The sequence below is a fragment of the Chrysochloris asiatica genome, unplaced genomic scaffold, assembly GCF_000296735.1.
Source record: "Chrysochloris asiatica unplaced genomic scaffold, ChrAsi1.0 scaffold00060, whole genome shotgun sequence".
NCBI classification, from domain to species: Eukaryota; Metazoa; Chordata; class Mammalia; order Afrosoricida; family Chrysochloridae; genus Chrysochloris; species Chrysochloris asiatica.
Genome location: NW_006408578.1, coordinates 6,863,422 through 6,877,937, shown reverse-complemented (window position 1 = coordinate 6,877,937; position 14,516 = coordinate 6,863,422). Strand labels below are relative to the sequence as shown.

At 40.8% G+C, this 14,516-nt stretch overlaps 1 protein-coding gene across 1 annotated transcript in view; it reads left to right on the top strand.

Annotated features, from left to right (window-relative positions):
• TMEM170B (transmembrane protein 170B) overlaps nt 1-14,516 on the top strand; it is a 59,713-nt gene that overhangs the window by 35,359 nt on the left and 9,838 nt on the right. Inside the window, exon 2 of the mRNA XM_006864088.1 lies at nt 7,629-7,799. Within this exon, the coding sequence (XP_006864150.1) occupies nt 7,629-7,799 (171 nt within the window). The remainder of the gene's footprint in view (nt 1-7,628; nt 7,800-14,516) is intronic.

The following is a 14,516-nucleotide window of genomic DNA, read 5'->3' as shown; positions in this document are numbered from 1 at the left end:
TTCTACTCCTTTGCCCTTTCAGTGTATTGTCCATTTTTGATATTCTATTAATAGTCATTTGGACCTCTTTCTGTAGGTTTTGAATTGTTTCCAATGTTGTATCTATCTTATTTGATTGTTCCTGTAGCACTTTCCTGACTTCTTCCTTATTTTTCTCTACTCCTTTGTAAAGTGTTTTGATACATTTCATCACTTTTCTGAATTCCTTCTCAGGCGTTTCCAAAGCTTGCCAACCTTCCAATATGAAGTCTACGTCTACCTTCAGCTCATTTGTCTCAGTCACTTTTTCTTGTTTCTGGACTTGTCCAGAGATGGCCATCTGTTTCTTTAGCATATTCAGTAGTTAGCTGTGACCTTAATACTTACATGAATGCATGCTGATATTTTGTTATGCTTTCTGATTGCCTCCAGGTAGATGTGATCAGGTGATGGGCTTCCCTTTTCACTCTTCTTATTACTCAACTCAAGAGTAACTGTCAAAGGTGTTGGCTGCCTGTCTGGTGTATGGCAGCTGGTACTGGTTCTTGCCTGGATGGTTGGATTTTATAGGGTGTGATTGTAGCTTGACTATATGACTGCAATTGCTGTCTCTTCTTGGGTAATGTAGGGAGAGAAAGAGCCCTGTAAAGGTAAAGAGGGGACCAAAAAACAAACAGCATCAGCAAAAAAAAAAAACACAACAAAATCAAAACCAGATTGGATACTGTAATCTATAATCACAGAAAAGAGAGAAGAGGAAAAAAAAAAATTTCCGTGGCCAAATATGAGTATGACTTTAATGTTCTTCTCTCAGCTGCTTGCCTTCAAGGCAACCTGAGCGATTTCAAGATGCCCCTGTTGGTTGTTATGTGGTAACTCAGGATTCAATTTTCGGCCTGTTTCCTTCTTAGTCTGTGTCTCTCCCACTCTACAACCCCTGTTCAGGCCTTTTTCCTAGAGACAAACAGTTCAGGGCCAGCTGTGGCCATTTTGTGCTGCCATTTGGTTTTAAGCTGGCCTTTCACTTTAAATTCTGCTATTTGGATCTGTGCACATGCGTAGTAGAACCGTCCGGGGATGGACATGTGGGTGTCCACTAGCTCAGGCACCCCCTCTAGTCACCAGAATGGAGGTTCGCAGACAGCGAGAGACCAATGAATAGATTAAAAAAAAAAAAAAAAAAGAATGTCCACACCTTTATCTCCAAGGATTGGTTAGGAATCAGGTGTCTGTGGTGGCTCTGATCCTTACTCCTCTCTCTCTCTCACCTAAGGTGGCTGCTCTGGGAGCCACTGAGCCTGGCGGATCCCTGAAAGTACTAGATTTCTTGATTCTGCTATAAATTCCACTAGTTGTAAGCTTTCAAACTTTGTAAATATTTCTTTATATGTGGTTCAGAGTTCTGGGACTGTCCCTTGAACCTGCTTTGTTTGGTATTCTGTGTTATTGCTGCCGGAGGTCCTCACTGCACTTTTCCCTGATCTGCCATCAAGCCCCCTAAACATGCACTTTTTACAAATAGGGTCATATAATATATACCTTTTCTTGACTTGGTTTTTCCTTTGTTTTCCGTGAAAGTTTCTTAGACATCTAGAGAAATAAATTTCTCATAAACTGTTTTGTTCAAGGATTGAAAACAAAAGCACAGAAGATAATTTTGAGTACTTGGCAACCAGGGCAGATGAAAGAAGCAGATTGGGAACAAGGCTATTTCTAGTATTGTTTGCAGGCTGGAAAAAAATTGCAACTCTCTTGCCTTTTTCTCCCCAAAACAAACTTTCAGGAAAAATAAAGGCAAAACTAGTTTAAGATGCAATTTCAACTGGCAAAAAAAATGAAAGGGATTTGTGAGAGGGGCCCAGGAAAAAGGGACAAAGCTCTTCAAATGAACTGAGGTAATTATGTTTGTGAGAAGCTTCAAAGTGTTTATCAATTTGTATTTTTTCCATCTTTTATTTGTTTTGTATTTTGCTTAGTAATAGCAAAGTCACCCTTAGGCTTCCTCCCTTTATTCTAGCCCAGTTGCTAGAAGGTTGAATTCAGTGGGAGAATGGATGACAAGAGAAAACAGGACCTCTTGAGTGCTCACTTTTGCTGTACTGCCTGGACAGTGTAAGAAAGAAAAGTTTGTGGTATTAGATTCCTGTCCTCTTAGTGACTTCTCCTTCCTCTGTTGTTGCTATGCTTTTAGGATTTTGCAGGCCTTTTGATCAGACCTAGTCCACTAGGATTCATTTGTTTGCCAGTAGTATGGTAAACAGACCCTTGTCCAGAATGATGTAGACTGATTTATCAGGGGATTCACAATCCTAGTAGTAACTTAGAACCTAAAGTAATTGTCAATGTTCTTAGCAGAGTTCAAATTTTTACCCCCATGAAAATAATGTTAATTTTTCTTTTTTAAAGAAAGAAACATAAAAACAAGTTTGAGTTTTAGGTAGTTTGTTCATATGCAGTCTACTGAAAATATAATCTAGTCTTGTACTTGTCCCTCTGAAAATTCTATAAATATGGATTTGTCAATTGAGGACCTTCAGAGAATCTGTTTTAATTGTATACTTCTTTGATATCTTTGGACTCTATGAAATGCTAAACTTTAAACTTTATTAATTGAATTTATTATTGAAATAAAAATATGTCCAGTAAGCAAAAAGCACTACTTTTATAATGTTTAATAGTCCCTCGTTCAAAGTATTAAATATAGTCAAGAAATTCGTTACTTACATTACAAAGTAAACAAAGAAATGTACTTTTGTGTGGTTGTACTGGCAATATTTCAGAAACAGGTTGGGGTACAAACCAAATGGTTGACTTTCTTTACTGCACAGTATGTTTCTTACAGAGCCTTTCTTTGTAGCAGATTCAGATGTGGAAATAGTTCCCTTGATTGAAAATATTACCTCCTTATATGTGGCGCTGTAGGATAAGTACGAGTCTGCTAGCAACAAGGTTGGCAGTTCAAAATAACTCCTGGGAAACCCTATACAGAGTCGCTATGAGTTGTAACCTATCTGATGGCTTTTAGCATCAACAAATGACATTTAAAAGGAGCCCTGGCAACCTGATGGTTAAAAGCACTTGGCTGCTAACCAAAAGTTCAACAGTTAGAAACCTACCAGCTGCTCTGCAGGACAAAGATGTAGCAGGCTGTTTTCAGTAAAGACTGACACCCTGGGAACCCTATAGAGCAATTCTACTCTGTCATTCTGGGTCACTTCTAAGTTGGAATTGACTTTTGGGTAGTGAGTTTGGAAATATGCTGTTAAAAACCATAATAAACAACTGACTGCTGTTAAGTTGCTTCTGAGTCCTGGTGAGCCCATGCATTTCTGAGTAGAACTGTGCTCCCGAGGGTTTTCAGTGACTGCACACTTATAGATTTGGATGGTCAGGCCTTTCTTCAGTAGTGCGATGAGTGGATTTGAACAGATGCCTTTCCAGTTAGTAGTCAAGCCAAACTGTTGCCACTACTCAGGCTCCTTTCTATAATATTACCCCCTTTAATTTTCATTCTATCAAGTTCACATTGAAAATTAGATCTTTTGAACTACAAATATCTTTTGAGCAAGTTAAGATTTTGTTATCTGAGATGCAGTTATTATCACTTGAAGCCATTTGCTTGGAAGTGACAGTATGAAAGAACTGTTTCCTGGAAGTTGGATGAGAATTGCTTCTAAAGGGCAAGGTTTGTCGATTTCTCCTTCATTACCAGTATCGAGTTCTTTTGCCATTGAAAAGCCTGCTTGCACACACCTTAGCCCACAATATCACCTATATCAGATGTCTTGTTTTTGAAATGAATTTAGATGATCTAAGCCCACTCGTTCTGTGTGTTAATTCTATAGAATTTGACAGGGTAAAACTGTGGTTTGTGTTGTTTTTAGTATCTCCTTTCGTATACCCCTTTACATTTTTCAAATTAATTTTTTACTTTTGATACTTGTAGTATTACTTGCAGTTGTAAGAAATAGTATGGTGGGCTCCTGTGTACCTTTTATTTAGATTATTACATCTGTGGTCATATCTTACAAAACTACAGTATAATGTAACAAGGAATTGTAACAATTTACCAACCTTACTCCTATTTCCCCAGGAGTACTCTTACTCTCTCTCTGTGTGGACTTAGTCCTGTACAGTGTCATCACTGTGTGTGTGTGTGTGTGTGTGTGTATAGTCCTGTACAGTGTCATCAGTGTGTGTGTGTGTGGATATAGTCCTGTACAGTGTCATCACTGTGTGTGTGTGTGTATAGCCCTGTGCAATGTCATCACTGTGTATGTGTGTTTGTGTATAGTCCTGTGCAGTGACATCACTGTGTGTGTGCCCACCCCCACCATACAGTCAGCACTGAGAATAGACCCATCCCCACAGGACCTTCCTTAAGCTGCCCTTTTAAAACCATGCTTTTTTTCCTTTTTTAAAGAGAGTCATTTGTTTTCTTTTAAAGTCAACCATGTATGGTCTCAACATTAAATAAATATCTTTGAAATTTACTAAATTAAAAAACAAACCACCCCTCATTACTTAATCAATTCCGACTCATAGTGACCCCATATATGGTTTCCAAGGTTTCAAATCTTTATGGTAGCAGAAAGCTTCCTCTTTTTCTCATGGAGTGACTGGTGGGTTTGAACTGTGGACCTTTCAGTTTGCAGTCCAGTGCTTTTCGTACTTTGCTACCAGGGCCCTTATTTTAAATTTAATACTGTGTTTTCATAAACAAATTCAAACTAATCTATTTTAACTCTCTTTATTTTATCACTATGTTGACTTTCAATTTATACTTGCTAGAGAATCAATTAACGGCTGGACTACAAGGTCAGTTTGAGCCTCAAGGTTGGCAGGTCAAACCACCAGCCACTCCTTGGAAACCCTATACAGGCTTACTATAGGTCGGAACTGACCCGGCAATGTTAATGACAACAGAGAGTAAATAGGACTCCTGGTGTGGCACTATAGGGTCATCACTGGACTGCTAACCATTAGGTCAATGGTTCAAACTCACCACTACTTGCAGACTCTATACAGGATTGATGTTAGTCAGAACTGACTCCATGCACTAACAACTACAGAGAGTAAATGAGGTGGCACAGTGATTAAAATATTCAGCTGCCAAACAGAACGCCCGTGGTTCAAACCTCCCAGCCCTGTGCAGGAGAAAGATGGGGCAGTCTGCATCTGTAAATAGTCATATCCTTGGAAACCCTATTGGGCAGTTCCACTCTGTCCTTACAGGGTCTCTGTCAGTCAGTGGACTGGATGGCAGTGGATATGTGTTTTGGTTTGAGAGTAAATACTGAGTAGAAATAGCTGATAAGATTCTGAACATTATAGAATGATTTCATAGAAGGATCATTTTCAAAGTAACACCCAGACATTTTGGAGTCAACTCTTTGTTACAAGTAACAGAAACCTTACTTGAACTAGTTTAAATTAAAAGAAGAATTTTGTTACAAAGTGTGCTTATGGATAAGGAATTGTCCAAATTCATGAAGGAAGAGAATACGGATCAGCATGTGGTTGGTTCTTATGAGGCAGGGGTAAGGTTTATCTTTGCCTTCCCACGTCTCCAGTATTTCTGACACCAGCTGCTATTCCCAGCACACTCTGCTTCTTTGCAGGGTTTGATAGTTCATTGCAGTGGCCTCACAGAACTCACAAACCATGCTCACAGTGACAGGGTACAACTTGGGATCAAGATCTACTTGAAAGGAACAACTTGGAATGAGTGTTAGGAAGCACATAGGCAAGATCTGGAAGGCTCCCTCAAAGCAGAGCACAACCTTCTGTTCTTCAGTTCAGGCCTCACCACTGCAGCCGGCCCTGCTCATAACCATTGGAGCAGCTTCAAGACCACTCTGCTCCCTCGAAGCGCGGCCGGCCCAGGGCCTAGTAAGCCTTAGGACACAATGCCTTCCTGGCTCCTGTGAACTTAATCGGCCTCCTGACCCTCTGCATTTCAGCCATTTATATACCCTAGTCTTCATCAGTTATAAGGCATGGTCTGTCTCTCCAAGCCAGAGTTCTCAGTTAACTATGGGATGTCACTTAACTCAGATCTTGAACAAAAGGAATGTGTTCTGCTGGCAGAAAGTCACTTCTCTCAAGTATCAACTCTGTTGGGGTAGAAAGCAACCTGGGAGCCCCCCCCACCCCACCCCAGGATGCTTCTCCAAATAGCTAGAGCAAAGGTAACAGCTACTTTGGGTTTATTGGGGAAACCTCTCAAGCTGTTTATTCAAAGAATTAAGTCAAAAGGTCACATGAAGGAGCTCATTATATCACACAAGAAAATTGGGATGTTTCCTTGACTCCAAGGGTAGTAATGCTGCAGGGTCTTAGAAATCCCGTAACTCAGGGACTTGGTCAGCGCTCACCTTTGTATAATTCATCAATGCTGCTTTCTTCCTCCTTCTTGGCTTTTATCATCCGATGATGAAACCACTGCTGTACACAAATCCTGAGCTTTCTGCTTTAGTTACCCAAAGACTGAGGAGACTCGTTAGCTGCCAACTCCCCAATTCCCAGGGAAGGAAACCACTGCCTGCCTTGAGCATTTGCCTGCCCCATTGCAGCTCACCCCAAGTATGGCTAGAGTTAATGCAAGGACACAGCAGTTTCTGTGGGAATGATACGGATTGATGAAGAGGTAACTGGGTATCTAGAAGGAAAGGGAACAGAAACTCGAGAAACACAATGCAAGGAGTGCTCCTCAGCTGTTTATAGCAGGGGTGGTAGTGGTGTTCAGTGCTGTCATTTGGTTCTGATCCATAGCAGCCCTACATAGGGTTTCCAAGGGGTGGTTGGTGAACTTGAATTGCTGACCTTGCGGTTCAAACTGACTTTGCAGTCCTGCACATTAACCTGCAGCTTCACACTGGATTCAATTAATTAATTGAAAATTTCTGGGTAAGAACAAGTAAAATGGCCAGCGGCCAAGAATTGGGGGGAAAAAAATCTGACTGATAGAAAAGAGTTGAGATCCAAGAGGAGAATTGTTTGAAATTCATAAAATCATGAAAGATAATAAATTAACTGCTTTGGGGGATAGTTTGTATTAGGGCTATTTGGGAGGGGTAGTTTTGTTTTGGAAGGAACCCTAGTGGCACTGTAGGTGAGGTAGTGGGCTACTAACAGCATGGTCAGTGGTTCAAACCCACCAGCCATTCCTGGGGAGAAAGATGAGACTGTTGGCTCCCATAAACGTTTACAGTCTCAGAAATACTACATAGGGTCTCTATGAGTTGGAATTGACTTTATGACAGTAGATTTGGGTTTGGTTTGGATCATTGATATTTAGTGTAAAAAATAGAAACTATATTATCAAGTAGCAAATTATGTAACATATTTTTTAAGAGGTTTGCAAATTCTATATAACAAGGACTTATTAGACCAATTGATGGATAGCTAAATAATGGGGCCATTTAGGGAAATTAGGATCTTGCCTTTACCTTCTGAAATCATGGAGTGAATCATTGCCCTGTCAGACATTAGTGGGGATGGTCATATTTAGAATTTACTTAGTACTTGTGTGGCATGTACTGTCTGATTTAGTCTATCCCCAAATCATGGATGCTCATGCTTTGCTAAAGTGAAATATCTGAGATGTATTTCAACAGAGTGGTTGACCTGCCTCCTTTTCCTTGCAGAGATGTGGTACTGGATCTTCCTGTGGGCCCTCTTCTCCTCTCTGTTTGTCCACGGTGCTGCAGGAGTCTTGATGTTTGTGATGCTGCAGAGGCACAGGCAGGGCCGCCTCATCTCTGTCGTCGCCATCAGCATCGGATTTCTGGCTTCTGTCACTGGAGCAATGATTACTAGTGAGTTGATTTTGTCTTGTTTAAAGGTATCATTTTATATGTGTGTGTCATTTTGGCTAAAACAATAAATCTGTTTTGGAGGAAGTGCAGCCAGAGTGCTCCTTGGAGGCCAGGATGGCTAAACTTCGTCTCTCCTACTTTGGACATATGTCCGGAGGAAACAATCGCTGGAGAAGGATGTCATGCTGGGTAGGGTGGAGGGTCAGAGAAAAAGAGGAAGACCCCCAACGAGATGGATCAGCCAGGTGGCATCATTGATGGACTTGGGTGTGGCAGCGGTAGTGAGGTTGGCCCAGGATCGGACATTGTTTCGTTCTGCTGTGCATGGGGTCACTATGAGTCGGTTCCGACTCGATGGCACCTGACAACAACAAAGTCTCACTGAATGTAACATTAGTGTAATCTTTCATGGATAATTTTTTCAGCATCATACAAGCTTCACCTCAAAGTTAAAGATTAATTCATTTATCCCTTGAACATAGGATTTTTTTGTTTGTTTCTATATCTTTATTTGAACATATGATATTTGTTCTACTGTGTAAAGACTCATTATATAAAGTTCTGTGGGAAATAGAAAAATTTATAAGAATTGGCAAAGGGCAAAATAGTACAATGGGAGAATTTGTGCTTATAGTGACTAATTTACTTAAGAGGAGCTCACTGTTTTGTAAAGGAGAAAGGTAGGCACAAAAACATGACAGTGATAATTTTTATAAAAGAGTGAAAATATAACCTTTGGTCTTTGCTGTCATCTACCTGTGTGGCTACAAAATAAAATTTCACTTACCTCTGTATACCCAAATTATGGCGGCACAAAATCTCCCCTTGCCCATTAGAAACTGACCGCTTCAGAGCATCTTTTAGTTACTTGTAAGTTTCCTACTATGCTTCCCTATGTGCATTTTCCTCTTCAAGTCCCCTAAATTCATTCTCTTTGGCTTTCTCCTGTCAACACTACACTACGTCTCCCACCTTGGGCTTGAACGGATAATTCTGGTTGTTTCTGCTTTTAGTTGAAGCAGTACTTACATTAATGCTGGTGAGAGTGGAGGGTGCTTAGGCCCACACGGGCTGCTTCTCTGTGCTGCTATTGCTTCTGTATTCCCAGTGAATGATAGAAGCTTAGATGGCTCTTCACTCCTGGCACACTTCTGTCTGCCTGGGACAGCCCCCTCCTCTCACTGCCTCGGTTTTGTGGGACTCTCCAGTAGCAACACCCTCCTTTCCAGTTGACTCTTCCATCCAAAGATGAGAAGATATCTTTTATTGTATAGTCGAAGTTCTCCCTTCTTTTCCATCCCAGGATCACCTTTTCCCAGGCTGACTGACAGACCTTGCTTTGAGGCAAAAGTCCTGCTTTTTTTGCCTCATGTTTCTGGGTGTGATCTTGTTGTATGACACTAATAAGACACCCATAGAATAGTGGTGGGGACATTGCAGTCTATTTTCTTTTCCTTCATTTACTCGTGTTTTTTCTGCATTGTATTGTGTTGGGTTAATGTTGTTGCAACTGCTGCATCTTTCTGTCACTGTATCTTGTGGTACCTCATTCATTATGCCATAGATAGGGTGTTAAATCAGTACTCTAGTTAACTCAAATACAGGATATGTGTTGTGGATCCATTGGCGGTTCATCTGAAAGATAGAAAGGAGCCACCTTCTAAAGGGTCATGGAAGGTCAACTAGGACCCTACAGTCCATGAAAAACAAGTGGATTTCCAGTAGGGTTGGCAAGGGGGAAAACAGGACATTTATTCTTACAGTTGATTATAAAATAAATGAGAAGGGAACAGTCAAGTGACAGCTCTAAATGAGCAGGTTCCCAGCACCTGTCTATTTAAATAGATAATAACTACTGATTGGTTGGAAGAATGGATTGAAGGAGGAAAAGAGAGGAAAGAAAGGAAAAGGATTAGGATAGAATAGGAAAGGTTAAGGAGAGGGAAGGAGAATTAAGAAAAATTTTGCTGTAAACTAAGCTTGAGGTCAGCATCTGAATTAGAGTAAAGGCAGCGGTTGGAAAGGCAGGAATTGCTGTAATAGCTGTGGCAAAGGAGAAAACTCCAAAGTAGTAGTTTACTTGCTGTGGTGGCATCCAGAGAAGCACAAAGACGAGTGACAGTGCTTTTGGTGTTAAGTGTGGCACTATGACCAGGGAAGGAAGGAAGAACCCTGTGTTCAGAAGCTGCGTGCACGTGTGCGTGTGCACGTGTGTGCATGCACGTGTGTGCATGCACGTGTGTGCATGTGTGTGTTTATTCTCATAAACTGTCTTAAAAGTTGAAAGCGAGCATGAGATGCAATTTTATGTACATTTATATCTAAGGACATGTGTGTCTCTCTCACTTTAGTCAAGAATAAAATAAGCTTGTGGCTTTTAAAACTACAATGTTTAAATACATACATGTATTTATACACACACACACACACACACATATGTGTTGTTGTTAAATGCCATCGAGTCAGTTCCAACCCATAGCGACCCTGAACAGGGTTTCCGAGGCTATAAATCTTTACTGGAGCAGATAGCCTCATCTTTCTCCCATGGAGCAGCTAGTAGTTTCAAACTGCTGACCTTGTGGTTCACAGTCCGATTCATAACCACTACGCTACCAGAGCTCCATATATATATATATATATCTTGTATAGGGTTTCTGAGGCACTGCTGGTGAGCTTGAACTGCCAGCCTTGCAGATCAAATCAACTCTGTAGTCCAGTGCATTCATTAATCCAGGCCCCACACCAAGACCTTTTCTTGTGAACTGAATGAATGTTTATAGTTTTGCATTTGACAAACCACACTTTGTTTCATCTCAATGACTGCAATCCCCTCCATGTAACATCAGTTTTCCTGCTTCTCCCTGTTGTTCTTATTACCATTCCACCCTCCTTCCCTTCCTTTTTCAACTTCATCCTTAGGGAAGTGTTGCCCTTTGGATCTTGAACGACTGACCATTCCATGGTGAGTGTGCCTTACTAGTGTTCTTGTCTCCCCATACACCTGTCTACTACTTGGCTGAAAATTGAGCCATGAGAGTGAGTTTCATTCCAGACCTGAAGGGTGGCAGTTGTCCATAGTCTTGGGTTCCTCCTGCCTCTTTCTGATGAATAAACTTGGTCTTTTTTCAATAATTTTGAATTTTGTTCCACATTTTCTCCCACTCTACCCGGGACCTTCTGATGTGATCCATTTCAGAATAGTTAAGAGTGGTAGCTGGGCCCTATCCAGTTCTTCTGATCTCAGAGTCATGGTGACAGATGTTCACATGTTCCATTAGTCCATTGGACTAGTTGATTCCCAGCATCTTCTGATTTTTATCGCTATTCTTTCTTCCACACCTGTGGAGACAGTTGCTGCTCAACAAAGTAGGATGTAGAACATTCCTGTGCTGAAATTCCAATCACTTAATTTAAGTTACTTCTCTTGATAGAGTCCCACATAAATCCTGGGCTTTCTAAAGATTTGTTTTTTTTCCTGATTGTTCCTCTAACACAGGTGTGGGAACCTTTTTTCTGCCAACGGTCATTTGGTTATTTATAACATCATTTGTGGGCAATACGAAATTATCAACTTAAAAATTAGCCTGCTATATTTGGTCAAACATTTAATTAACTCATCCCTAATGTGACGGCATTCTTGGATCAATTATCAACTCTCACGGAAACAGCAGTCAAGAAATCAAACAATGTATTGCATTAGGCAAATCTGTTGCACAAGACCTTTTTAAAGTGTTGAAGAGCAAAGATGTCAACTTGAGGACTAAGGTGTGCCTGACCCAAGCCATGGTATTTTCAGTAACCTCATATGGATGTGAAGGCTGGACAGTGAATAAGGAAGACCATAGAAGAATTGATGCTTTTGAGTTATGGTGTTAGAGGAGAATATTGAAAGTGCCATGGGCTGCCAAAAGAACCAATAGATCTGTGTTGGAAGAAGTGCAGCCAGAGTGCTCCTTGGAGGCCAAGATGGCCAAAACTTCATCTCTCATACTTCGGACTTGTTGTCACAAGGACCAGTCTCTGGAGAAAGGATATCATGTTTGGTAAGGTGGAGGGTCAGAGAAAAAGAGGAAGACCCCCAATGAGATGGATTGGCCAAGTGGCAGCATCTATGGACTCAAGTGTGGCAACCAGTAGTGAGGTTGGCCCAGGATCGGGCAGTGTTTCGTTCTGCTGTACATAAGGTCGCTATGAGTCGGTACTGACTCGATGGCACCTAACAGCAACAACAATGTGACGGCTGGAACTGTGGTTGCCTTGGCAGGACCAGCCCACAGACTGGATGTTCATTACCCTGCTTTAGCAGATGAACATTAAGAGATTTATTTTATCTTTAAACTCACTTGATTTGACCTTCCATTGATTCAGTTCTACTTCTTTGTCCTTTCAATGTATTTTCTATTTTTTGAAGTCTAAGTATTCATCATCTAGCTTTCTAACTGCTGCTTTTATATGGTTTCCAATTTTTCATTTATTTTCTTTGTTTGTGTAGCATTTACCTGAATTCTTCTAAATTTTGTCTCTGTTTTCCTTGATTCCATCTCTAGTTTCTCTGTCATTCTCTCAATTTGTTGAAAGTACCTAAATATCATTCTTTTAAATTCCTTATCAAGTACTTTCAATGCCAATTCTAGTAGTATATTTTCTGACTGTGCTTTGATCACCTATTTGAAGCACTCTGACTTGTTTCTTCACGTAAGCTGAAATTGTTTTTCTCCAAGACATTTTGATGTCATTGAATTTGTGTTTCATTGCTGATTGAATGTGGTTGTGTTCTCAGGCACTTACCACTGGTGGATGTGATAGAGACTACAAGTGTGAAGGCACTTCTTTGTTCGATGTTTGGTAATGAGCCAGATAGTAAACATTTTAGGCTTTGTGGACCAAATGATCTGTCACAACTATTTAGCTCTACTATTTTTTAAATGTTTATTGTGAATTATGTGGTAGTTTACGTGGGAGAACATTAGCTTTACATTCATCCTATCCTATATCGATTCATTGCCATGTTTACAATCCACTCCATGCATCATCAGCCATCCATGCATCATCAGCCAACCAAAGTATATACCCTTCAAGCCTGTACCCCGGTCGTCAGCACACAGTCCCTCTCCCTCTCTGGATCTAAAGTCCCCAGCTACTCCATTTCTCCACGTCATCATCTCTGCCTCCATCTCAGGCATCACTGCTTCTCTGGGTAGGGTCCCACACTCTGCTCTTCTCCCTTGATGGTTCCAGGGACCTCCGCTCTTGGACTGCAAGGTCAGTGACGCCCCTCGTTTTGCTACAAAACGTCTTCCTTTACATTTCCAACCCTCACAGTCAGTCCTGGTAACAATTATTCACCATTGTACCACAAGGGACCTATCCACATCTCTTTTCATTAGCCCAGCACAGACAGATTGGATACTACTCAGTGGAGATTCTACCTTCCTCCATATCCCGTAGATCTAGGCTCCTTCTTGAAAGCTTGTAAGCCAGTCACTTCTTGCCTTTGTAGCCCACCCCCCCTCCCATTTTGGGTAGCCAGTATCCAAGTTGCCCATCCCTGTCTACTATGTGTATAGTGGGTGTGGGAATGATCCTCATTGTAAAGATTTGTTCCCTCTTTTGAGCTACTGCATCCGTAGGTATAGGTAAAGTTCATCAAATTGTATTAGAGTACTCTTTTTCCCCCCCTCTTCTTTCTGCTTCTAGTTGAGCTCTAATCATCCAGTCATTGAAGCCAGGTCAAGTGGATATTATCTGCAAGTGTGGGTGTTCTTGCATCATTATTTACCTCTGTCCTGCTTAGCCCATGCAAACCTGCCAAATTGTTTTCCCATCCACCTTGTTCTTTCATTCCCCTACACCTTCTTGTGTATTGTCCCCCTCTCTAGCACCCAAACTATCCTGTGTCTATTCCCTACCCTGTGCTTCACCTCTCCCTCCCTCACCTCACCCCACTTACCACATCCTGGTAACCATCAAAGAATCCCCCTCACCCTCTTTAGTATTGGTTCTTTTTCTTAGTCTTTTTTTTGTTTTGTTTTGTTTTTAAAGAACTGAACAGGTATATTTGTATTGGTCTACCTGATACAGCGGATCCTGTGGTATGGATGGATAGTATGAATGACAAATAATACAAATATATTTTATTTGAAAGAAAAATGCTTACACAGCTCAATGGGTCACCTGAAAACATTCTTGCCTGACTATGTTACTGAGCAAAACACAAAGCTGAAGCACAAACACCCTTCCTTTTTGACATGTATTTGGAGATAAGTAGGAAGACACTACTTAGTTTTTAGAAAATGGACCTTCCCCTTAAGGCCTGGTCATAGAAGTGTAAACAATGTAAATGAATCCACCATTACCAGTTGTTATATCATAACTATGTCACCTGTGTATTTAGAGAGCAAACACACATACCTGCCAATATACCTGGGAAGGGTTGCTATATCACAGTTACATTTGAGTTCTTGGCAGGCAGGACTGAAGAACAATTTGGAACAAGTTTTACATCCTATTTAGAGAAAATCGCTAGTATTCCCTTAAATAACAGGTTACAATAGAAAGATACTTACTGCCTAGAAGTTATCCTTCTCACTTTGGTTCATTTTTAGTTTTTATCTGTGATTTACATAGTTGTTTGATTCATTTGCTTATACTACAATCCTGCCACAAATCATTAAAAGACTCATTCCTGTAACATCTTCATTTTTCAAGTTTTATATA